At 47.4% G+C, this 24,974-nt stretch overlaps 6 protein-coding genes across 6 annotated transcripts; 3 read left to right on the top strand and 3 right to left on the bottom strand.

Annotated features, from left to right (window-relative positions):
• Positions 1 to 355: 355 nt before the first annotated feature.
• Positions 356 to 1,408, bottom strand: BHQ10_002783 (uncharacterized protein; the record flags this gene model as incomplete). The annotated part of the gene is made up of 1 exon (XM_040874966.1): positions 356 to 1,408. One exon carries the CDS (start codon positions 1,406 to 1,408, stop codon positions 356 to 358), a length of 1,053 nt encoding a protein of 350 aa, XP_040731287.1.
• Positions 1,409 to 1,749: 341 nt separating this feature from the next.
• On the top strand, positions 1,750 to 3,009 carry BHQ10_002782 (uncharacterized protein; the record flags this gene model as incomplete). The annotated part of the gene is made up of 1 exon (XM_040874965.1): positions 1,750 to 3,009. One exon carries the CDS (start codon positions 1,750 to 1,752, stop codon positions 3,007 to 3,009), a length of 1,260 nt encoding a protein of 419 aa, XP_040731286.1.
• Positions 3,010 to 4,304: 1,295 nt separating this feature from the next.
• Positions 4,305 to 18,998, bottom strand: BHQ10_002781 (uncharacterized protein; the record flags this gene model as incomplete). Its single annotated transcript, XM_040874964.1, has 2 exons — positions 4,305 to 10,706; positions 10,767 to 18,998. 2 exons carry the CDS (start codon positions 18,996 to 18,998, stop codon positions 4,305 to 4,307), a joined length of 14,634 nt encoding a protein of 4,877 aa, XP_040731285.1.
• A 326-nt stretch (positions 18,999 to 19,324) lies between these two features.
• BHQ10_002780 (uncharacterized protein) lies at positions 19,325 to 22,287 on the top strand (the record flags this gene model as incomplete). Its single annotated transcript, XM_040874963.1, has 7 exons — positions 19,325 to 19,482; positions 19,543 to 20,075; positions 20,128 to 20,231; positions 20,286 to 20,438; positions 20,489 to 20,603; positions 20,654 to 20,745; positions 20,800 to 22,287. 7 exons carry the CDS (start codon positions 19,325 to 19,327, stop codon positions 22,285 to 22,287), a joined length of 2,643 nt encoding a protein of 880 aa, XP_040731284.1.
• A 155-nt stretch (positions 22,288 to 22,442) lies between these two features.
• BHQ10_002779 (uncharacterized protein) lies at positions 22,443 to 23,348 on the bottom strand (the record flags this gene model as incomplete). Its single annotated transcript, XM_040874961.1, has 1 exon — positions 22,443 to 23,348. The coding sequence occupies one exon, from the start codon at positions 23,346 to 23,348 to the stop codon at positions 22,443 to 22,445; it is 906 nt and encodes a 301-aa protein (XP_040731283.1).
• Positions 23,349 to 23,734: 386 nt separating this feature from the next.
• On the top strand, positions 23,735 to 24,496 carry BHQ10_002778 (uncharacterized protein; the record flags this gene model as incomplete). Its single annotated transcript, XM_040874960.1, has 2 exons — positions 23,735 to 23,890; positions 23,945 to 24,496. 2 exons carry the CDS (start codon positions 23,735 to 23,737, stop codon positions 24,494 to 24,496), a joined length of 708 nt encoding a protein of 235 aa, XP_040731282.1.
• Positions 24,497 to 24,974: the final 478 nt, after the last annotated feature.

The raw sequence follows: 24,974 nt of genomic DNA, 5'->3' as shown, positions 1-24,974 counted from the left end.
TTATATCTTGTTTCGTTGTCGTCTGTTCAGCGCCCTAGCTGCATGCATGTCTTGTCCTGTTAGGTCGGGTTGTATTTTGATACTGCTATTCAGCGTTTTCATTAATTTACTGTCAATGACGAGATTTCTGTCACGAATGGAGTCCGATGCATTCAATACATTCCATTCCAATCTTAGTTCGATACGAGAAGAAATGTCGGGGGCATACTTGCATGCGATGCAATATCGTCATCGCTAAAATCTATGGGGTATCACTATAACATCTAAAACATAGTAAACAAACCGAACTCCTGGTCTAAACCTATCATCCCGCATATCATATAATCCTTTTCATCATCTCATGTCTAGAGCCCTTCTATGAAGACTGGCGTCCCTTCTGCTCAATCCACAAATCATCCAGAATCTGAAATACCTCCGTGACGCTTTGCACTAGCGTCTTCTCTTCACCCAGGCCCAACCCGCCATAACGTTGAACCATCTTATCCGGATGCCAGCGAATACGCTCCGCTTTGAGTGTGTTCAATAAGTCCTCGGCGGGGGAGTGCTGCATGAACTCCCTGACTTCGTCGCGGGATATATCTCGTCGCTTACCGCTCTCAACGGGCCAATGGATATGATTCCGTATAAAGAATTTCTTTTCCGTCTCAGAAGGCGGTGTTTTCGCTAAATTGTCCAGCTCATCCCAGCTTTCCGAGTACTTCGCCCACACCTCTTTCCATTGTTTAGTGCGCCTCCGCTTCTCGCCCCGTCTGAGACTTTCTTCAAGTGCTTCATCGAATCGAGCACGTTCTCTATGCTCGGTTTCGGCGCGTTTCTTATTCTTTGCTTTTTCCTGTCGTTGCCGTTCTCTCTCATGCAATATTCCCTCATGCGAGCGTTCCCACATTCGTGCTCGTACATACTCGGCATATTCTTCGTCCGTCATGCGCTCCAATTTCCCGTCCGGACCTTTGGGGACTGATGGTATGGCGTAGGTATGAATTGGTTGGCCGTACACGGATTCCCAGTACATAGCGCCTTCATCATCGCCTAGAGCATCGAACAGTGATTCACGGAATGCGGTGTCTGGGGATAAAGAGCGACGACCACTGGGGGATCGGAGAGTGGGCTCACCCTCAGTTTTTTGGCGTTTTGGGGAGTGGCGGGRGCTGTGATGGTGACGATGGTGGTGCCGATGACGATGACGGTTCGATCGGTACTCTTCGTGGTGAGTTGCATCGCTGCTGTCATGGCTGCTTGAGTGGTTTCTTGCACGGGATTTTGAGGATTTGAACCGGAATTTGGAGGATCGGGAAGATTTGTATTCTGAGTCGTTTATTCCGATTTTTGTATCTCTGGCCTCTTCCTCCCGTAGAGGATTGCATCCGTCGGATACATGCTCGCTGTTAGATTGAGCTGTTCCATCCATGTTGTCTTGAACGAGTTCTCGACGGGCTTGCGGGGTATGCGACTGATGACATCACGCGAATCTTGTTCTCGTCCTCATGCTGACAGGTTCTCGTAATTTCAAAAAGATTGATTGTGTGGGTATGATGCTCGAGGGACATGAACGAGAGAAGATGTTCTCGTGTTATCGTGGCTGGCAGGTAAATAAAAGAGGAAAGCTCGACGTTGCAAGGAACCAGCTAAAATGTCCGCTCCGCATGGTCCGTGCACGTGGATCTCCGTGGCGCATCTATTCAGTCGTTCACTAATTCGACCTCAAAGAACATTCACTCAACGATCATAATTACAATAAACGCAGACAAAATGGGCTTGGTGCAATACTCAGACTCCGAGGGCTCTGACGACGAGAAACAACCCATCGCTCCAGCAGTCAGCGAACCTCAAACAATAGCTCCAGACACAAAATCATCCCAGCCCGACCAGAAATTCTCATCAATCGTAGACCGCGGAAACCCACGCAAAATTCGAGTTGCGCTTCCCTCAATCAAACCAGAAACTAGTGCTGAGGGCCCCGAAGATGATCAAGATGGACCAGCAAGGAAAAAACCCAGGACAACAGGCGGCGGAATATTTTCCGGCTTTAATTCCATCCTTCCAGCGCCGAAACGCGCAAACTTACCAACTACATCTAGCGGGAGCGGGAGCAAAAATACAAAAGTATTTAACTTGAAGACTGGTGCTGGGCCGGGATTTGATCGACAAGCGGACGCTGAGTGGCGGCAGGAACAGACATTTACCCAGGCTTCGACAGCAGGCTCGGAGGATGATACGATACCGAAAGCGGGGAGTTTGCGTAATGAGGCGAAAGAAGGAAGTCTATTGAAAGAGGAAGATTATAAGAAAAAGGGGAATGCGATGGTGTTTAAGCCTCTGTCTGTGGCACGCAATGCGCCGAAGAAGAAGTCAGCTGCGTTTGTGGCTGCACGGGCTGCTGCTGCTACTCCTAGTGCTGTACAGAAGACCAACAGCTCAGATAATCTTTCTTCCGAGAAAGATATTTCCAAATCGGCTGCCAGTATTCCTGCAGCCGCAGCTCCAGCAAAACCTAAAGTCAGCCTCTTCTCATTCTCAAGCGAAGAAAAGACTACACCGATCACAACAACAAACGCATATGATTACAGCCCCGAATTCTCCGACCTCCCTACAACTGCAGAACAAGACATATCCACACTCGAACAACACACCCAACCATCCAACTCCTACCCGACCCCCTCAACCCATCAACAATCCACCCTCGACGCCATCGCCAACGACCTAAACCTCTCCCGCGCCCAGCGGCGACAACTCCTAGGCCGAAACCCCGGTACAGCAGCACAAGCCAACTCTCGAATACTCACCTTCAACACCGATGCAGAGTACGCATCGAACCAGGAAATGCTTTCCAAGACGACGGAAGAAGAACTTGCCGCTCAACAACATAATCCGGTCAGAGCAATTGCACCGGGTAAGCATTCCTTGAGGCAGCTTGTGCAGGCCGCGAGTTCGCAGAAAGATGCGCTTGAGGATAGTTTTGCAGCTGGGAGGAGGAATAAGAAGGAGGCTGGATCGAGGTATGGATGGTGATGTAATACTTTATCTATATTTGTAATTAGTTACACACACAATTACACTCGTTGTTATATGTTTCATTTCGATTCGCAGTAAGCCAACTATTATTAAATCACTCCCCATCATGTCTCCCAGTACAATTATGAGCGTCAAAAGTCCTCACTTGGCGCTTTTACGACGCGCAAAGGGACGGAGAGCAATCCGAAGTCCAGATAAAAAATAATATCTACATTGTAGGGCGAAAAGGTGCAGTTACGAAACATGAAACTTTTATATTCCATGGCCGGCGTTCACGTACTTTTTTCTCGAAATAGAACATGTTCGATTCGTTGAATTGAAAGGGCGTGACTGAAAAATTCATAAACATACCTACCTGGTAGCCCTAACGTGTGATACATAAAATAACACATCAACTCAGGAGCTTAGGAAACTGCCTTATTCTAGCTTTGATCTTGTCGTATAATTTGATTTCGAATTAGACGATTAGGATATAGGTACGGCTTCTCATGATGCTAAAAAGCTAGGTCATACAATGCAGCTCCACCAAGACTACCTGGAGTATTGTTTGTGATAATGCTGAAATGCTGAAAAATAGCAGCCACACTTGATTTGGGATCTGGTGAGTGTTTAGTGGACTTCATCTTGATAAATCCCATTACTAAAGTCTCCACCCATCGTCGTCACTGAAAAATCGTTGTACTCGGGGGACACTCACAACCCGAGCATCTACAAGCTCCAGTGCCCTCTATTGACTGACTGCCTCATGATATGAGACGCCTCGACCGAACTTGACTAGTCGCGTATCGGAGATTCTGACCACTCAGTTGCCATATTTCCCATTTCAAGAGGTTGACTCTCATTGCGCGATGGACAATACTCGATCAATTTATTATCTGATGGTTCGCATTCGGACATAGTAGCATGAGATTGATTGAATAGTGACTAGAAGAGCTAAAAAAAGACGTCTGTACGTAAAGAGCTTGAGATGAGAGAGGTATATGAAGTTCCAAGACTGCATGACTATATGTAATGATCCGCTGCTCCCTAATCAAATTTAACACAGTGACCCCTAGTCAACTGGTACGATATCAGGAGACTACGGTTTGATATTTGAACGCAGAAAGTCATTACATGTAATCAATTGGACTTGGTACACATCAAATGTTATATGGTAAAGTCGATTCTAAGAAATTATATACATTTCTCATCTGCACCAATGTGGGCATGACATAAAGTAAATAACAAGAACACCTAAACATGCAACCTATCTAACTCCATAAATGCACTTTTGTACCGTACCTAGGTAGAAATCACGAAGATGTATCAACAACCTCTGCAAACCACTGCTTCAACGCCATCGCCAAAACAGCCGGCAACTCTCGCACATCTCTGACAACCAGATAATAAGCAAACGGGAATCCTTCCAAATACTTCTTCATCTTGAGCTTCATCTCCCCCGTGCCCATGGCAGAATCATCGGGCTCAAAGCTTGCTTGCGTCAGATCTAGAATTGAGCTTCCTGAAGTCGCGTCGACGATAATGAATACGATCATAATCCGCTCTTCTTGCGCTTGGCGTACGAGTCGTCGGATCGTCTCGTGGTCTTCGCAGATACCGTCTGAAATGATGAGTTCGAGTTGCCAGAGGTCTGCGGAGTTACCACCGCTACTAGATCTCCTTGCGCGCGCTTCACGGAAGAGGGCGATTGAGTCGGCGACAAGTTTACGTACGTTTGTGCCGGTTTGTTGGTAGCTAAATTGCTGGAAGACCTGAGTACCTGCCTCTGACGAGAAGGGCTTGCCAAACTCGTGCGCCACGCGGACATGTTCTTCGTCTCCGAAACCGACGATGCACAAATCTCCTGCTTCCAGCATACTCAAACTTCGAGCCACGAGGGCCAGCGTCTCAAATGCAAGCTGACCACTTCCGCTTTCGAGCATGGATTTGCTATCGTCGACGGCAAGCATGATTTGATAGTTGCGTTTGCTAGGGATTGAGCGACGCATCCAGATCTTGTCGCGCTTGTACTGGGAGGCGATGTACGGGATGATTTTCTTGATATTGAGTCGTTTGCCGGTTCGGAAGTCACCACGAAGTTTTGTGGCGAGTGTAGGAGCGAGGATGAGGCGGAGTTGTTCTGTAAGAGAGAGAGACAGATCGTTCGTGACAGCTTCGTAGTGGGCCCACAGTTTTCGTGCCTCATCGATGGATGTCTTGGGCGCATTGGCCGAGGAAAGGTGGATTGCTGCTAGATGTGTGTCGACCTCATCTAGTTCTTCTTCTGTTGGCTGCTCACCATCTTGTTCTTTGTTCGTCTCGCCGACCAAAGTGCGCTTGGCGGTTTGAGCACCTTCTGTGGCACTGGCTTCGGCTATATCAAGATCCATTGCTGTGTCGTCTAGCAAGTTCTCGTCAGACTGATTATTCTTTTCGCCGTCCATAACCTCAGGCGGGACATCATCTGTAGCGGTAGGCTTCTCAGTCTCGACACCTTTTTGTTGGTCCAATGCCTCTGCTTGTTCCTCGCTAGCCTGGCCCAGTGCCTGAGTATCTGCAGCATCGTCTTCATCTGCCAAATGTTCAAACTCTGCATCAGCCATATCAGTATCCGGCGGCAGGGTTTGTTCCTCCTTGTCCTTTGATGAGTTCATTATCTCGCGCTGCCTACGGTGCCATTCTTCGAGAACATTGCCCAATTTCTTGAACGCTTCCGATTGTGGATCATCCTGAGAGTCTTCTCCCGTTCCTCCAGCGCTGCTGTCGGCCTTTTTCCGGTCTGCATCCTCCTCTGTAGCACCGTTTGGTTGTTCCTCTGAGCCAGCTTCTTCAGCGCCGCCTTCTTGTTGAGCATTGCCTGACGAACCCTTTTCTTCCTTGGTGTCTGTATCCAGACCAATACCACCGGTAATCTCATCACTTTGTTCAGGGTTCTCACCAGTTGCAGTGTTTTCATCCTTCTCCAAATTTTTGTTGTCTTTCTGCTCCGCTTCTTCCTCGGCAATTTCTTCCTCGCCAGGAATATTGGCTTCTTGCTGGTCTTCTTGCTCTCCCGACTCAGCCTCATTCTGATCATCCTCTTCCATGTTATCAATATCACCTGGGTCCGGAGTTGCGCTGCGCTCAGCATCATCTTCAGCCATATCCTCCACCTTATCTTCAGTAGCAGGCTCAAAGTCCGATAACTCATCCATTCCATCATCACTCATGTCCTGATCATCCTCCTCTTGCCCATCCCCATCAAGCTGCATCTCCTCTGGAAGGTCAAGAGTCTGCTCTTCCTTGGCGTGCGGATCAGTGACATCGAGCTCTTCTCTACCACCCGTCTCTTCCTCATCTTCGGGAGCCTCTTCTCCTTCGTCCCCTTCTTCTCCATCCATTGGCTCATCCTCGCCCTTTTCTTCTTGGTCCTTCAGATCTTGCTCCTTCTTGTCGTTGGCTGCAGCTTGTTCATCACTTTCGGTCTGTCCTTTGCCCTCTTCGTTCTCCGTCTCCTTCTGTTGTTCATCATGCGCACCGTCCCATAGCTTTTCATCAACGGCATTCGGGTCAAGATCGTTGACGCTGCCGACCTCTTCATCTATTTCATCGTCCTCTTCTTCTTCGTTTGACCCGTCTTCCTTGTCTTCACCTTCTTCTTCCTTCTGTTCCTCATCAAACTCGCCTTCGAGGTCTTCCTGATCCATGTTCACGGCGTCTTCGGAGTTTTCAACATCATCCTTTGACTTTTCCTGGTTCTTTTCTTGCGCGAGCTCGGATAGATCTTCATCGTCCTGAATATCTTTGCTAATATCCTCGGCTCCTTCGCCTTCACCTAGACCCGTTCCAGACTCAACCTTGCCCGATCCGCTTTCCTCAGTATTGGAGGCTTCACGAGGACTGCAGAAGCCTTCTGATGCAATTTGTGTAAATGACTTTGAGAGAACATAGGACATCTTACACACTTCCCGATGAACTTCGAGATAACGGCTATTCATGTCTTCGCAAATATTGTAAAATTGCTCTGTTATCGGCAACAAGCTTGCGATAATGGCACTTGCGATAGGCAGGCTCGATCCAGCGTTCTGCAGAGACTGAAGCTTCTTAAGAACAGAGTTTAGAGACGTCGTGATTTCCTCAATGTGTAGATCCCTAAGAGCTCTTGAAAGCGAAGAATCCGTGCGAGAAAGCCAGTCTTTGTCCTCCATGTCAGATGGCAGGGAGGCCAGAGAGCCCTTGACTCCTTGCAATGCAACCAAAATTTTGTCAACTGCAGAGAGATAATGATCATTCAAGCTGTCGATCATCAAATCACAGACTGTGGATGGTGCATCAACAGGAACAGGAATCTCTAGCCAAGATATCACTTGCTCAAGGATAAATGACAGATCTGGGCGGTCTTCGATTAGTGCGGTGAACTCAGAGCTAAGTCGCGTAAAGCTCTGCATGACCTCACGCCCTGTATCAATCGTGACTTGGGATGTGAGACCTTCAGGGAGACGTGGCAGTTGCTCGATTTCATTTTTGAGGCAAGCAAGTGCATCTTTCCAAAGTCCGAAAGTGCCCGCAACGCTGGCTGAACCCGAGTACAAGGAATGAATTTCCACAATCTCCTTTCCAACCCCAAGGAGAGGAATTAGCCAAGAGACACGTTTGAAAGCTGTTTCTCGTTCGGTGAGGCCTGACTGATTGTCTTGTCTAAGATGCGAAGGTTCATGAGTCCAGAGTATCTTTATACCAGTGGACGTATGTTTGAGATCTACTAGGTGCTTGATCGTCGGCGCGAGGCTTTCTCTTTGCTTTCTGATCAACACCAAAAAGCCCTCGGCAGATCCGATACTTCTTGTCACTTCAGTCGGATTCAGGTCCTCATTGTATTCGCGCGAGTACTTCCTAACATTGGGGAGAACATCAAGGAATCTGTGGAAGTAGGAGTCTGCACTTTGAGTAATTGAAGCAGCAGGCCCATTCTCAAGTATGATGTTAGGTGTAGTAGCAAGGACTTGGTTAACTGTGGCTTGCTCCTCAATGAACACGGTGCTCACGTTCCGTCTTATGCCCATGAAGTGTAGTTGACGAAGTGTTTCGGCATAAAAGCGACGTTTCTGAGTCTTGAGGTGCTGCACATCCTCCTTATTTGCTTCAGTCAAAGTGCCTGGAGTCTCGGACTTGAAAGACTTGACTGTCTCAAGTACATCTGTGACGAAGCTGCTCAATTGCGAGGGAATGTCCAAATCAGATAATGAGGATGTGTAGACTCGCAACATGTTCGCAGCAGTAGTTGACGGATCCTTGAATCGAGGAGCTCGGGTAGCCCATAGAAGATCGGACTGTTCACAGACCGCAAGAGCATCAGACGGATCCCAGAGAGCGATTGAAAGTGGGTTGGCTGGTTGGGTATCCACTACTTGCCCTTGCAATTCTGGCATACCTTGTTGAAGTATCGGGTCGGTGGGTTGAGCCAGGAATTCCCTGTACTTTCGAACATATTTGAACAGCTTGTAGTGCGAGCGCCGAGCACTCTCACGCAAAGCCGTGATGTTTGTATCTTTCCAACTGGCAAGCTGAATCTGCTCTTTGACGTCCTTGTCAAGGGCTTTCCGCTTCTCTTCCAACGTCTTGTTGACGACGGGTTCGTACGGTCTGTAATGATACAAGAAGTTCTCCAGAGCCGAGACAATACACCCTAAGACTGGATTTTGTTTCGTGAACAGCAGTAACAATGATCTAAACTGCTCAATCAATCTGAGACGTGCACTAAACTGACCAATCGTGGTAGATTTGAGGAAAGATTCGAGGGTGTGAAGGGCTTCAGTCGTATAGTCCTTGAGATCTTCACCATTTTCGGTCTTTTGCAACGGCAGTGCGATGAATGCCTCATACGCCACAAACCACCAGGTGCTGACGGCTTGCTCGCACTTCTCAAATTCCAAATCGAGCAATTTGGCCCAAGTTGACAGCTCAAGGCGTCGCCAGCTAATGGTCAAAGCCGTGATTTCGTCATATAACGAGGCAGCAGTGTATTCTTTGCTAGCCACCAATTGCCACTCATGAACAAGACCATGTAGTTTCTCCAACTTGGTGATATATTTGGCAACAGGCTCCAAGTGTTTGAACTGCAAAATCTCTTGACAACAGACCAAGACATCATGAATGGCTGCATGATCAGGCCATGCTGCTTGCAACTGGACAAATCGAGATCGCACAGAAAGCACAAGTGTGACAAGGCGTTTGGCCTCTGCAATGTTCGCATCCAGGTAAAAGTTATAATGTCTCGGGGAAACATTCTCGTAGGATTTCAATTCGTCTTTGAGTACCAACAGGATACCAGGAAGGTAAGACTTTGGCGCTGAACACGACTCTTCTCCGCTGCTCAATGTTCCAAGCAGACGCGTGGACTCAACAATGAATTGTCTCAAATTTGCTTCAATATCTCCAGGTGCAAAGATGGCCGCATGCAGTTCGGTCAACTTGAGAGAAATCGATTGGATGTCCATTCGACTCTTATCTGAATCTTCCTGCTCGTTGCCGTCATAGACAGGAAACAGCTCGCGGAGTTCCATCTCGTCAACTTCCTCACTATCCTCATATGATCCCTTGTAGCGATACGTGGAAGATTTTTCTGCGGCTTCCTTCTGGTCTTCCATGAGTTGGGTTTTCCAGACATAATGAAGAGATTGTAAAATATCCTTCAGAAGCGACATGCCAGCCTCCGAAGCTAGGCTAGATGAGTTGGCGCCGTGATGGAGAACAAGTGATGAAAGTTGATGCATCTGCACTTTGATTTGATTCTTCGACGAGCCAGCTGTGAAGATTGTTGTAGCATGTGTCTTACCGCCAATGAATGGAGTGGTCTGAGTAATGATCTTGGATATTTTAGACTGACTTTTGCTCGTTGCACCCAAACATAGCGACGCTCCCAAGTCAAGCATTGCAAGGAAACGAGTGACTAGAACGGTGATATCGTCGTAGACTCTGAAATTCTCCCGAAGACGAGCGCAAATGAGACGAATGTTGTCCTTCAAAAGCTTTCCATACTGTTTGAATTCGGCAGCGCCAAACGTTTCGGGGTTTCTGCTTAGCACGGAGTTGTGCAAATTCATTAACTCGCCATACAATTCCATGTGTCGCGATTTGGCCGGGCGACTAACAGGAGAGGCAGGCGGCATTGATCCCAATTTCTGTAGCTCTTCCTTGATCAATCGGCGGCGGAGATTGGAAGTTCGACCGGAAAATTCCTGCTCGAAAGTAGCCAGAGCTTCATCTTCGGTGGTCAATTGCAACACCTGCTCAGCGTGGCGTTGTCTTTCGACCACTAGACCTAGCGAAGGGTCGTATGGTTTATCTGGGACAAAGAGACGGAGACAGATAACGGAAAGTTGGACGCATACGTAGCCCAATTCGTACAGAATGCTCACAGATGACATATCTTGAATGCTTGCAAGCGTCTGAACGCATTTTGAAAGATCGTCGACGAACTGCCTGAAGAAATGGTTTGGCGGCAGGTCGATTGCAGGCTCAAGTTGTGGCACCGGCCGATGGAAAGTGCCAGTTTTCTCAACCTTACGTAACGCAACGACAACATCTTCAAGAATAACCGTGTTCAAGAAATCTTGGTGAAGAGACAGAATTTCCAATATCACACGCGCAAACACCCTTACCAGTAGCAAGCTCTGAGAAAGTGCTATCTCGCGAGAACTGTACGTTACCGCTTCAACCAAAGCATGAAGCTCGCTCTGAAAGAAGTCGAGTCGGCCTAGGAGAACTTCACTAGTACGCTGCACATGTTGCAACACATTAATAGAAAATAGCGAAGACCAGGGTGATACTGCGCCTGCGGACCCCTCAGAGCCATTGTAAAGAGCTAAGTTGTGCAGAATAGAGGAGACGGGGGACTTCTCATTGAACGGTATTGTAGAGTAGGCCGGCCTTCCGGCAAGGAGCGGTAATGTTTCGTTCAGATAGCCATGTTGCTGAATTTGACTCTCGTTCCACAGCATTGGCAGATCGTGGTACTCACATATACTCTCAAAGACCTGCAAGAAGTGTGGAGGTTGGGATGATGAGTATAATTGAGTTGCAGAGACCAATTCAGTGACTTGTTGCTTTAGACTTGGCACAAGAAGCTTGCCATCCGCATTGTTAAGAAGCATTGCATTCTGTGCTTCGATCAACGACTTCCGGACTAAACCGAGTTGCGAAACTTTCAACCTCGTTTGAAGCGCGATCTTGTTGAACTCAGAAACCACACTTTCCAGATCAAGGAGCGAGTGCAGCTGCTCAATGTCAGTGCAAGTGACGGGTCTCCAAGCATCCCAAATCCTCCGCATGCTCAATCCTGTTGTCAACGCCCAAGTTGACCTGAAACGACCAAGAAGCTGGGCCAGAGATGAAAACAACGGGGAGAGCGCGGATTGAGTTTCAGCAGCAGATGACAAAATTTGTTGGCCGATTTGCAAGTAGATTTGAAAGACACCTTCATTGAGCTCTCTGACCTGGGTGACAGTATAGATATCCCAGCAGAATCTGGTAAACCCTTTCAACGCAGACACGGCACCACTGACAAACTCAGAGTCGCTTTCAAGACCTTGAATGAAATCGTATGAAGTTTGAACAAAGTCCGTCAAAAAGGAACTCACTGCCTGGGTGTCATCCTTCATCAAACTTGATATCCTATTTGAAGCAAATGAGCGTTCCAATCTTGTCATCTGAGATGGTTTGAGATGCTGGGAATTCTGGTGCGAATGAGCCAAACGTTGTTGCAATTGATGCAAGCTTAATTTGATATCTTGCAGCCGAGAGATGATTGCTGATCTATCAGCAAGGTTCGGATGCCGGGTCAGTCGTGGCTCGTCGATAAGAGGGTGCACAAGCTTAGCTCCCTGTCCACCAGTCCCAGATCTCAAAGATGAGAGTAGCTTCCATTGAGAATTATCTTCAACCAGCTTGGCATAACGATCAAGGACTTCCATGGCAGCATTGAGCTGCTCTGTAACAGGGAAGGATGCCGCTAGTTGTCGAAGTGAATTATAGAAACAGGAAAGATCCGACATCTCCAGGTGGTCTAGACGAATGCCTAATGATTGATTTGCCACAACTGATTTCGACTCGGCATCGGAGTGCCAAACATAGCGTAGGCGGTACAAAGCCGACTCAAGAGTAAATGATGGTGTATGTTTGGAAGATGCAGCTACTGGAGACTCTGACAAGAAACAGACTTCGACAGATCGATTACGCATAGCTCGAGACAACTCTCCATTTCTTGGGTCCATGGTAAGGAACAATCTGAAATTGGGATGTGGAACAATTGTCCGAGCAGAGCCGTCTTCCGTGCGTTGTTCGTTCAACACCAAGTAACCGTTCGGTTCCATCAATGAGTTCAATCGATCAAGGACCGATGCGTTACAAAGATTTGCATTGTCTAACACGACCCAATGACCGAGCTGGATGGCCTCAGTTAAAGCTCCCTCTGTCCACTCAAAACCCACTTTCTGTGCGTCCTTGTAAGTCTGGACCAACGCGGTGCATCGTTCCGCGAGCCATTTGAAAGCCTGCGTATCAAAATGCGGCTGTAAGGCATTGATGACATGCGCGAGTGTTTCTGTGTTGATCTCAGGATTGCTGCAGATATGATAGGTTTCCAACAGATATGTATTCGAATTTGTAGCAGACTCGGAAGTGACAGAATGCATAATTTGACGGTGTATGAATTTCACCACATCCTTGGCTAATGACTGTGTTTGTCGGCGATAGTCAATCTGCTCGAAACCTCCAATCAAGTCCATGGTGTCTGTGTCAGCACTCAAAGCTAACTCCACAAGCTCGGCTCCCTGTATAGATGCGAGTGTGCGAATCGTTGTTGTTTTTCCACAACCTGAAGGTCCCACGAGAATACTTGGCCAAGCTCTCTCTATACAGAAAATCAGAGACTCGAGAATTGGAAGGTGGGCAGGTAGTATCTTGATGTCCAGATCCGTGATATTCTGCTCCAGTTGTCGTCGAGGCATTGTCGCAAGTCCAACTTGAAATTTCTCGGCAGTCAGATTATGATAAAACGACTTCTCAGGTACAGGTATTTTGAAGGACTGCTCAAAGACCGAAGATATGAGAGACCGATCCTTTTCAGTGCGAAACCTGTGACTGATGATATTCTCGAGGAAATATCCACTAGGTATATGTGCGTCCTCGCGACCAGCAAGCTGGAACCATCGAATGATATCTCGAAGGTTTAACTCCCAAGGACCACCAATATTGGCAAATTCTCGATCATGGTCAATAGCCCAGTTCAGCTTTGACATGAACTCAACCATGTTGAATATTTGATCGGCAGGAATTCGCGGAAACAGTTTCGTGCAAATACTGTTCAAATCAGTATCGCTGAAAGAATCCGCATACACGACAGTAAATCGATTGACGAATGATGCAGGAAGACCCTTTCTGCCACCACCTTGGTGATGAGGATTTTGCGCAGCGAACAGAACGAAATCCGGGTGTCTCTTGAATGTCTGGTCGAGTTCAGCCACATAGACCTGCTGACGATGGTCAAGACATGAGTTGAGACCTTCCAGCACGGATTGAGACGCGAGATTCATCTCATCGAGAAGAACCCAGTCTCCCTTCTGCATTGCTTGCAGAAATGGTGCGTCTCGCCAAGCGAACTGACCGACATCGCCTCCCTCTACAGGCACATCCGAGCCAAAGAGGTCAGTGAGATCAGTCTGGTCTGACAAATTTATTCGAGTGAGAGGTTTGCCAAGAGCACGAGCGAGCGATGCAACCAAGGTGGTCTTTCCAACTCCAGGACTACCTTCGAGTAGGATAGGTTTCGATGTCTGTAGACCGCGGGCGATTCTCACAGTATTGGCAACTGTCGTTGGGGCATCCATGACAAAGTCTGGATCTGGAGACGAATTCGAAGAAACTGGCAGTCTGAAAGGGCCGACGCAAAGGCTACCATCTTGCGTCGAGACTGTTGCTTTCTCATTGTATATTCGAACGGCGTCGATTTCCAGCAACGAAGCCATTTTCTCAAGACACATTTGTCGGCTTTGGGCTATGCTATCCGTTGAGGTGGATAACATTGCAGACGGATTGGCACCCAACGTGTCAATGTAGACCATGGATGCACCTTGAACGATTGCAAAATCTGGATTTGATGGCGGGCATTTATTGATGAACTCTACCCAGCCAAGTAGGTCACGGATTGACACGGAAGAAGTCGACGACCCTTGGAAAACTTGCTTGAACCATTTCGCGAATTGAAGCATGGCCTTAGTTTTCTGTTCATCCATGGACCGCAGCTTATTCTTCAAGATTGGCAGAATATCTTCTTCTTCCGACAGTTGAGGGACCCATATCTCCGTCATACGATTCCTAAGAGCTGCAGATAGTTCTCTCTTACCGTAATCTCCTCCTGGATTCATGGTTGACAGAAATTGGTAGCCGTCTTGCGCCACTACCAGAGAATCAACCGGGCCTTTTTCGGCGAGCAAAAGTGATCTGTGAGGCTCAAGGACACTGTTGAGTCTTTCGAGAACAGAGTCATCAGCAAGAGACACCTCATCCAAGAGAAAGTATTGACCAGTCTTCATGGCTGTGATGAGGCTACCATCGGACCACTCGAAAAGTGCCTGGGATCGTGTGGTGTTTGTCTTGATGCGACTGAGTAGCTCGGAGGGCACCTCCTCAAGTATTTCTGGAGAAAGCTGGGCAAAGGCAGTTTTGAGGTCTTCCAAGCTTGTGGTTGACGTTTCTGGTTCAGTATGCGGCGAATTCGATAGAACACTTGCAAGATCATCATGTAATTGCCGTTCTATAGCAGATCGATTTCTCAATGGCCTTTGTGCACCAACAATGTCTCCAGTCTCGAGATTGACATGAGCATTTACAATGAACATTTCCTTGCCATAAATCTCAGCTACAGCTTGACAGATCTGAGTTTTACCACAACCTGTTTCTCCGACCAAGAGGACGGGCTCGTTGTTTCGAAGAGCTTCAGAGACAAGTACAAAGACCCTCCTCATGGCTTTTGTCCACACAATGTTTTGGGATAGAGAACTTTTGCCTTCCGCCCTCCTTTCGAGTTCAGCCAAACCGTAAATGGCATCTTCATCAATCTTCACTTTCATCACATCTTCTATAACTTTCTTGACAGCCGCACGTTCAGAAGAATTTCGTACCCTCTCGGCAAGGAGCATGAAACCATTGATAGCGAGTGTCTCACGGTCATCTGCTTGACGAAGCGCCCATCTGAAAAGATCACGAAGCGTTGCAAAACTGTTCTTCTGTTCAAATAGGCGAGTAGACTGTCTCAAAACTGAGAGTTTCTTGTACACAGATACAATCCTAGAACAGAAAGACGGGGCTATCTGCGTTCTTTCCCTGAGAATGTACTCCAATTCGTCCTCTGGAATATCATCGAAATGTAATTCAAGGAAACGGTTCCTGAACGCCCTGGAAAGAACTTTACGTCCGCCATACAGACCAGCAGGGTTTTGAGTAGCGAAAAGCATGAAATTTGGGTGAGGTTGAATCACTTCTTGTGTCTCTGGTAGAAAGAGTTCTCGATTATCGTCAAGAAGTCGATTGAGGGCTTCTAAAACATCTGAGGGCGCCAAGTTGAGTTCGTCAAGCACAATCCAGTAACCGTTCCGGAGCGCTTCCACGAGAACACCTTCTTGATACTTCAAAGACCCATCGTCTGTCGAAACATAGGAACCAAGATACTCTTGCAAGTCAGTATGCTCGTGATTGTTGATACGAACAAATTTGTTGCCAGAAACTTTTGCGAGATATTCGACCATACTCGTTTTACCAGACGAAGTAGGGCCTTGAAGAAGAATAGGAAATCGACGAGTGGAACTTGCACGCAGCAAGTTCTTCAAGTTCTTCTCAATGAAGGGAGTGATGATATAGTGCGGTTGTTTCTCCGCGATAAAAGGACCTTTCTTCATCCAATAATGCTTGAACTGCACATACTCGCTGCCATCTTCCGGGGCTCTAGGAATCTGGCCAAGCAATGATTTTGCGTGCTTAGTAGAGCCGAAAACATGCTTTTCAATCAAAGGGACGACTAGTTTCTCTGATTCCTGGCTAAGAAGGGTCAAAAAGCTCATGCAGAAACCTTCATAAGCGGCTCGCCGAAGACCATAACTATGCACATGGTCTGTTATGTAGACCAATGTACGCACCAGCGTACGAATACTGAAATGCGGCTTTTGACCCGCACCATCAGTCAACTTGTTCTCAAGAGTCAATTTTTTTGTGGCAAGATAAAGACTGGAGATGTCAGAAGCAAGACGGAGATCACTTTGAGCTAGATTACCCAGGTAGGTCTGTATCAATCCAAGCAGATCATCAAAATCGACATCGGGAGAGTGAACATAAATCTCGGTAAATCTTGATCGCAAGCCTGGGGCCAAATCTCTCTTGCCGGCATCTGTGGCAGGGTTCATAGCGCCGAATATCCTGAAGCCGGAATGACCATATACACGTTCCACATCTCCAGCTTCGGATAACAAAACAGAAGGCAATCCTTCATCACCGTGGTGTAATAAGCTCGCAATATTTTCCAAAATATCTGGAGTTGCTAGGTTGATCTCATCTAGCAAGACCCATTCTCCGTTGCGGAGGGCCCGAACAATCTTTCCTTGAACAAAGGCAAATGCGAATTTCGAGTCACCCCTGCTTGCCTGAGCTTCGAAATCACTTAGTTGAACTTTGAAAGTTTCCCACTTATCCCTCAGCGCAGCATACTTCGGGGAATCTAGCTTTCGTTTCTTCGCCGGCTGTTCTTCGGCATTCTGTTCGGACTCTTTGGGAACACAAAAGACACTGTCAGCCATGCGAACGGCTTCATGCCAGAGGTTAACCAGACGAGGCCAGTTTCCAGCTGTTAAGCTCTTGGTAACAGAAGACAAAAATCTCTGGTTCTTCTTGGCTGAGAAGGTTTGTTCGAATAGCTGATTGAATTCGTCTAATATGGGAACAGCCATTGAACGCAAGTTAACGGGCCGGAAGCCACCCAAAAGGTCTGTACTTTCACTTTGCTGAGAAAGATTGACCACTGTCAACTTTTGACAGGTCAAATTTGCTAGCTGCTGGATGACTGCTGTTTTACCGATACCTGTTTCACCAACAAGTAGCACCGGTTCTGATACCTGGACAGCAGCTGCAATTTGCTCCATTGTTCTCAGTGCGGCTCTTGTCGGGGCGAAACGAGATGATAACTTGTTGAACCGAGCTCTTGTTGTCTTCGTGACTTTCATTTTCGTGCAGATTTCTCTGCCAACGGAGAATCTGTCTTCGTGATCGGCATAGGGAGGAGTTCGCTCTTGTAAGCAGTAATTGGCTCTCTGAGGAGACAGCTGTAGAGCTTCGGCAATGATTGAGCTGAGCCTGTGGCCGAAGTCTCGATCAGGCAAGTAACGAATGAAGGCATCCACTGTATCAAGGAATATCTCATCCTGAAAACTCTCAGGTGTGGCCTCATTTCCCCTCGTTACCCCAAGGCGTAGAAGTCGTTTGTGCAGGCGGTTGCATAATTTGATCAAGTCTCGTAATCCAGGTGTCCTTCCTTGGGCAGATCTAGCGGCAAAGCTGCTGTGGAATGCAGAGCACAGCCTGTCGTAAATGTCGATTAAGGTGGGAACCCGAGTTGCAAGCAATGGATATTTTTCAAGAAGAACTTGGCGGACTTCACTTAAAGGCAAGGAATTTATTTGTATCTTATTCCACAACCTAGCTCCAAGAAGACCGTGGCTTGGAGCAACCTCTTCACCTTTGCTATTGAGTGAAGATTTCATAGTAGCAATGATTCTGAATCCATCGGCGCATTTGATCCTTTCTTTGCGACTGGGTATAATCAACTCCCCCTTTTCAATGACCGGTAACATCAGGCCAATAACCTCTGATGGTGCGCGATCCAGATCTTCTATCAAGATCCAACGACCTTCCTTAGCTGCTTTAGTAAGCACACCAGGTTGCCACGAAAATGTACCAGTCAAAGATGATGTCGCGTACATGCCGAGCAAGCTTTTAGCGTCAGTTTGTTCGTTCAAGTGAAGTGTTACCATGGACGGTCCCTGCCCCATTACTCTGGCTATGTCATTGACCAAAGAGGTCTTTCCTGAATTGGGCAGTCCGACAAGAAGGAGTGGTTTTTGTTCAAGCAAGGCGGTTGCTATCCTCGTGAGATTGTCCGTGACTGTCTCTGTCTTTACCAAACTGCTTTCCGGGACAGGTATATCCCATCGCACTTTGGGGACTAAAACTCCGCCAATATCAGCTGCGCGGTGGCTGAGACTGTCCATGTAAACCTCCACTAATTTCGGTGCTACATCCGCCGTAGATTTAGTTCGCTTCGTGCGCAGTTCGGTTTTGAAAAACTGCCACCGGCGCTCCTCCCATAAACCAAGGAGCCTATAATCAACCGTAGTATTTTCCCATGGACCGTCAATAGCTCCCGCACCGATATGCGTTGTGACCATCCTTTGTGTTGCTGCATCTCCAGATCGCATATAATAACAGAAACATCGAACCGCCAAATAGCGCACGGAGTTGTCTGGGTGTTTAAAGAGGGATTGGAGTTGAATCGGTGAGATAACGGTGGAGAAGGATTCCACGTCGAAGGATGAAAGACGGAATATACATAATAAAGCGCTTCGTATCGTCGTAGTGTCAAAGCTGAGTATAGAGCTGCTGAAGGATTCCAAGTGCATTTGTGCATATCTGCGGGCAAAAGATCGAAGATGCGGCGCGAACGGCAGTATTCGAGAAAATGCTGAAAGTATGTTCAAATAGTGAAGCTGAGGATCTAAATCCAACCATCTGGAGGCCAAGTCGACAATCAGAGCCTCATATGTTGCAAAAATGTATTCGATATTGCCCGGCTCGAGTGCCGCCAGGGCAAGCGCATCCAAGAACTGCGATCCAGATGCATTTCGTAGTTGTTCTGCTAGTTCGTGTGGAAACCGACGGAGAGTCGCGGCTTCTGAGAGCTCTAATTTATAGACAGGTCGCTCCTCCATCGTCACGGCCTATCTCAACAAACATCAAAGCCCTCCAGTAAATGAAGGCTGAGAAGTTGAGTAATTTCTTCCTCCGGAATCACCAAACTTTTTTTTGGAGATCTTTTTCTGCCGTTTCAATTGTGGGACCACCGCTTTGGTTATTCCTCACCGCCTTTGTCGGAGGAGCTTAGGGAAGTGGCAGCTCGCGCCAATCACCGTCGACTACAGACAGTCGAGGTCAACATCAACACATCGCCGATTCGTGTTCTATGCCACATTAGCCCTTTACTTCATCAGCAGACTGGTCTGCGCTCTACGCCGATGTGGTCAGTTTAGTTCGAGTCATGTCGTTGGCAACTCCCATCTCCGGTGATGTGGGATTAAGCTCTTCTGCGCGGCACGCATATGCAAATGAGTCCGAAGACGACGATCCGGTCTCAAACTATGAACAGGATGAAGCCATTTTTGCGGAGGATCCTTTTGCGCAAAACGATCCAGAGCCGTATGTACTTTTTACATGCAGTGTACCACTATCCTTGATGCTAATAAAATATGAAACCAGAATATCCTTCAAGCGCAAACAAAAACAACCTGCACGCTTCAGCCTATCAAACGTATTCTCCGGCTCTGGCAGCAGTACATCTCATATCCCTGCGGCTTCGTTAAATCAAGATGCAAATTTGAACGACTGGTCGAACTTTGCAGACGACCCAACCGCGGCGGCCACCAATGGTGGTGTTGGCGCTTTCAAAGAAGATGGACCTCTCGATTGGTACGTTGAAGGACCAGGCCGGAGGTTAGCATACGATGATATGACTGCGATTGATTGGGTTTTTGAGTATACCAAGGAGCGCCAAAGGAAACGACTTCTATTCTCGACGGGACAAGGCGTTTTAGGTCATTTGCGTCAATTATTGGATGGGAGTCATGTCTGGGTGGTCTTAGTCGCCACAGGCATCGCAGTTGGTCTACTTGCGGCCGGTATAGATATTGCGAGCGATTGGTTAAGTGATATCAAAACCGGCTACTGCAAAGGGGAAGAAGGCTTCAGCCAATTTTATCTCAATCGTGGATTCTGTTGCTGGGGTCATGAAGGTAATCTCCAAGGAGAATAGGTCTGTCAAAGCACTTTGACTAATCTTCATAGATTTTGCGGAGTGTTCGGGATGGATACCATGGAGAAAGGCCTTTAAGGTAACCTCTGCTGGCGGAGGTTATGTAGTGGAGTATATACTCTTTCTAATGTTTGCTGTATGTCAAGACATTTGCCCCGATGCCAACTTCAAGCTGACGCTGTCGTGCCAGGTCCTTTTTGCAACATGTGCTTGTATATTAGTACGAAGTTACGCCCCATACGCCAAACACAGTGGTATTCCTGAGATCAAAACAGTCTTGGGCGGCTTCGTCATGAAGCGTTTCATGGGTGGATGGACTTTGGCCATCAAATCTTTAGGGTTGGTAAGTCGAACCAGACATCTTGTCATTGAAGTTGTGTACTGATTTCACAGTGCCTTGTGGTTGCTTCCGGCATGTGGGTAGGCAAAGAAGGTCCTCTCGTGCATGTCGCATGTTGTTGTGCGAACATTCTCATGAAGGCATTCGATACTCTGAATAATAATGAAGGTAAGCGACCAAAATGAGGACTACCCCAAGTCACAAACTAACTCGTACAGCTCGAAAACGAGAGGTTCTATCCGCTGCTGCTGCTGCAGGTATTTCTGTTGCTTTCGGCGCACCAATCGGTGGTGTACTTTTCAGTTTGGAGGTATGCGTTCTTGTCTGCATTTATTCCTGGCTTGTTGCTAATAGAATGATGCAGCAACTCTCTTACTATTTTCCGGATAAAACAATGTGGCAAAGCTTCGTGTGTGCGTCCGTTGCTGCCGTCACACTGCAGGCGCTAAATCCTTTCCACACTGGCAAGATTGTGCTTTACCAAGTGACCTATACCAGAGGATGGCATCGGTTCGAAATAATACCTTTTATGATACTCGGCATTGTCGGTGGCTTGTATGGAGGACTGTTTATCAAGCTTAATATGAAGATAGCTAGATGGCGCAAGTCTAGAGGCTGGGCTTTTCCGCTCCTCGAAGTAGCTTTGGTCGCAGTCATCAGTTCTCTGGTGAATTTTCCAAACAAATTCATGAGAGCGCAATCATCAGAGCTGGTGTATCAGCTCTTTGCCGAGTGTGCAACGACGACAGATGATCAGCTTGATTTGTGCAAGACCGGTGCGGCATCATTCGGTGTTATTGCACTACTGCTTTTGGCAGCTATAGGTGGCTTTTGCTTGGCATCTGTAAGCTTCGGCTTGGAGATACCGGCAGGCATAATTCTCCCTTCTCTGGCAATTGGTGCATTATTTGGTCGTGCGCTTGGAATCGCTGTTGAGATGTGGCAAGCTGCATTTCCAACTTTCGTTCTCTTCGAAAGTTGTCAGCCAGATGTACCCTGCATAACCCCGGCAACATATGCGATCATAGGCGCTGCATCAGCCCTTGGAGGGGCTACCAGAATGACAGTCTCAATCGTTGTGATCATGTTTGAGCTGACCGGAGCCTTGACCTACGTGATTCCAATCATGATTGCAGTCATGCTCTCCAAGTGGTGTGGGGATATATTTGGCAAACGCGGCATATATGAATCATGGATTCACTTCAATGAGTATCCCTTCCTGGATCATAAAGATGACCGGCCTCCACCAGATGTCCCCGTATCGAGAATGATGACGAATGTCGATGACCTCACAGTTATCCCTGCAGTTGGCCACACTATTGAATCATTGAGAAGTCTTCTCGCTCAGACACGCTACCGTGGCTTTCCAGTCGTTTTGGATACATCCAATCCGATTTTGCTTGGCTTCATCACTCGAAACGAATTGTCATATGCATTGGAATCCTCTCTATCGTCTTCGACCCGCAATTTGGGCCCAGAGACACAAACATACTTCGTCCACCAACCTTTTGCTGATCCTGGCGATACTCTCGACCTACGGCCCTGGATGGATCAGACCCCTATAACACTCAACAGTCACACCAACTTCTCGATCGTATTAGGCATGTTCCAACGCCTCGGCTTGAGATATGTTCTCTTTGTCCACAAGGGCAATCTGAGAGGCCTTCTTACCAAGAAAGATGTCTGGTTCATTCTCAACGGTATAGAAAACCGACGCGAAAAAGATTTTGAAGAGGGTCCACGAGATACCAATAGGCCGGAAGCAATGGGACTTCTTGTTGACGAAGTATCACAAGGGAATACCGAGGATATCGGCCTCATGGAAGGTCGAAATTCAATGCAATCGTTATGAGATTTTATGAAATGTCTTTCTGTTTATATTAGCGATTTGTTATTTTTGGGATCTAGATACCATATGGCGATAGAAGAAAAGACGCGTAAGTACATTGCACATGCAAATAATCTATTCATTGCTTTTGTAGCCATCTTATATATGCACTTTCAAAATCATCGTCTAGTTCCATTGACAAGTTTGGTCCCCTGACCAAGCTCGCTAGCAACACAAGTAGCCTCCCTCACAGCCCTCGCCACAGTGCCTCTCACACCAGCATCCTCCAACACAAGCAACCCACCAATCGTACATCCACCGGGCGACGAAATCTTCTCCTTCACAATAGACGGATGCTCTCCACCTTCAATCATACCAACCGTCCCCTTGAGCACCTGGCACGCCATAAGCTGCGCTTCCGCGCGCGGCAGACCCATCGCAACAGCACCATCAGCCAAACCCTCAATTATCAGCGCCACAAACGCCGGCCCAGAACCTGCCAATGCAGTACATACATCCATCTGAGAAGGCGGGAGACGCACAATCTTGCCGATGCGGGTGAATATCCAGGAAATCAAATCGTCCCATTCCTTGGGAAGAGCGGGGCTTGGGATACTGATTGTCGTCATTGCTTCGCGGACCATGGCCGCAGTATTGGGCATGGCACGTACGACGGTACATCTTTCTGAGGCAGGTTCGGAGCCTTCCAGATACAAAGTATCCTCAATCTGCTGAGAGGAGACACCAGCCAGGACACTGATCAATAATTTCCCCTTTAACGCGTCACGCATACCCGGGACGTCAAGCACGTCCTTGAGCATGTAAGGCTTGCAGCCTAGGATGACAACATCAGCCTCCTTGACACCCGCTACGTTATCATTTTGCAAGACCTTGACTGGGAATTTGGGGTAGGGTTCCACAGCACTGCGGATACGTGCTGCGGAGCGCTCTGATCTGATACAAGCGATGAATTTAGTGGGTGTTTGGAAGGAGAGTTTCTCTTCTGATGTTGAGGGCTCTGATATGGAGCTGAGAATTCCTGTGAGGACTGCGAGACACAAGTTTCCTGCTCGTAGAATTAGCATTTATCTTTGTTGAGGTGTACTATATTTTAGCCGGTGTCGGTTTGCGCACCACATCCTAGCATCGTTAGGGTCTTCTCCCCTGGCTTAATAGCTGTTCCTGACGACATATTCTCGGTTACTTATTTCTTCAAGCAAATAATCTGGAAAATATATTGAAATTGCTCGAAAGGGCAGTCATGCGTGGATTAAGAAGCAGATAAACCGGCCCGATGTCCTCGTCTCTCCCCGCTGTCTCGCCGGGCGGTGTCTAAAATTAATTCTATTCTGCCAGACAAATTATACTCGCCGCTTTGCATGTGTCCAATCAGCAAGCTATCGTCACAATCTTTAATTTCGACTACGTCTCTTATCAACCGGTAGCAGAAACATTGCCCCAATACGCAGACATGGCGGATCCATTTGAAGTTCGCATGCGGTTTACTATGCAACTCCAGCATCTCAGTGCTGCAGTTGCCTCGTCACAAAGAGCGGCTCAATATGCGCTCAAATACCGAGATATGGATGAGGATCTCCATTCTTGTATCCTCGAACAACTTGAACGAGTGAGTCTATCCGCCTTGGGCAATCTATTCATGGTCTAATAAAATATGCAATAGAATAATATGAACAACCGCGCAAATATAATGTACTTCATCGAACATTTCTGTGAACTAGCCAGCAAGGAAAACCACCTCAACTACGTCCGCATGATCCAGCGCGACATGCTTACAATCGTCGATTCAGTGGCACCTGCAGACGGCTCCGGCGCTGCAAACGTAAAACACGTTCGCCGCGTTCTTCAAGGCCTACAAGACAAAGACTTCCTATCCAACGAAACCGTTACAGAGATCGACGCAGCCCTAAAAGAGCGAGAAACGAACCCTTCCAACGTGCTTGATTCCGAGGCACCGGAGGACTCGGGACGAACACCTAGCCGTGGCTCGAAGACTAATGGATCCACTATTCGAGTCGATAAAAGACAGATTGAGCAGCGGATTGAGGAAGATAGGGAACGAAATAAGAGGCTGAGGGAGAGTATGTGGACGGTTAGTGGCGATAATAAAGGCGAGTTTCAGCAGTGCTGGGATGAAATTAGTGATATTGGCGAGGATGATTATTTGGGTGCGGAGGAGGAGTTTGGCGAGAGGAGGCTGATAGTCACGACTTAGGGGTGAGTGACTGTTGATTTTGAGTTGGTCTGTGATATTGCATGAGGTGGCGTTTTGGGATATTCATTGGGCTTATATCACTTTATATCTATTATGATATGTATACGGCATTTTTGGGTCGGAAACTTAGGATGGGGTGGAGTTTTGTGATTCGAGCTCGCTATACTGTATTCATATCTGTCTGTTGGGCGATTGATCATGATTCATGCATTAATGAATGTGCGTGTCTGTCGCCATGAGTCCAACTGCGCATCTAATTGCATCTGACCTGTATGTATTGGAAGCTGCGAAAAGTACAGACATCCTAATCATAAGATTGATTTCTCCTTCGGGATAAGTATTTGAATGAGAACTGATTCGTATCTGTAGCGTATCGTCGTACCAAGATCTAAATAGATAGCTAATCAGATGCTCTGCGATCATGGTTGGATACATTGCATTACAGTAACGTTACCCTCTTGACACGAGATTGAAATGT

Source organism: Talaromyces amestolkiae (genome assembly GCF_001896365.1).
Source record: "Talaromyces amestolkiae strain CIB chromosome Unknown scaffold4.1, whole genome shotgun sequence".
Lineage (NCBI taxonomy): Eukaryota > Fungi > Ascomycota > Eurotiomycetes > Eurotiales > Trichocomaceae > Talaromyces > Talaromyces amestolkiae.
Note: the sequence above shows the minus strand (reverse complement) of the source record. Positions and strands in the feature narration are given on the sequence as shown.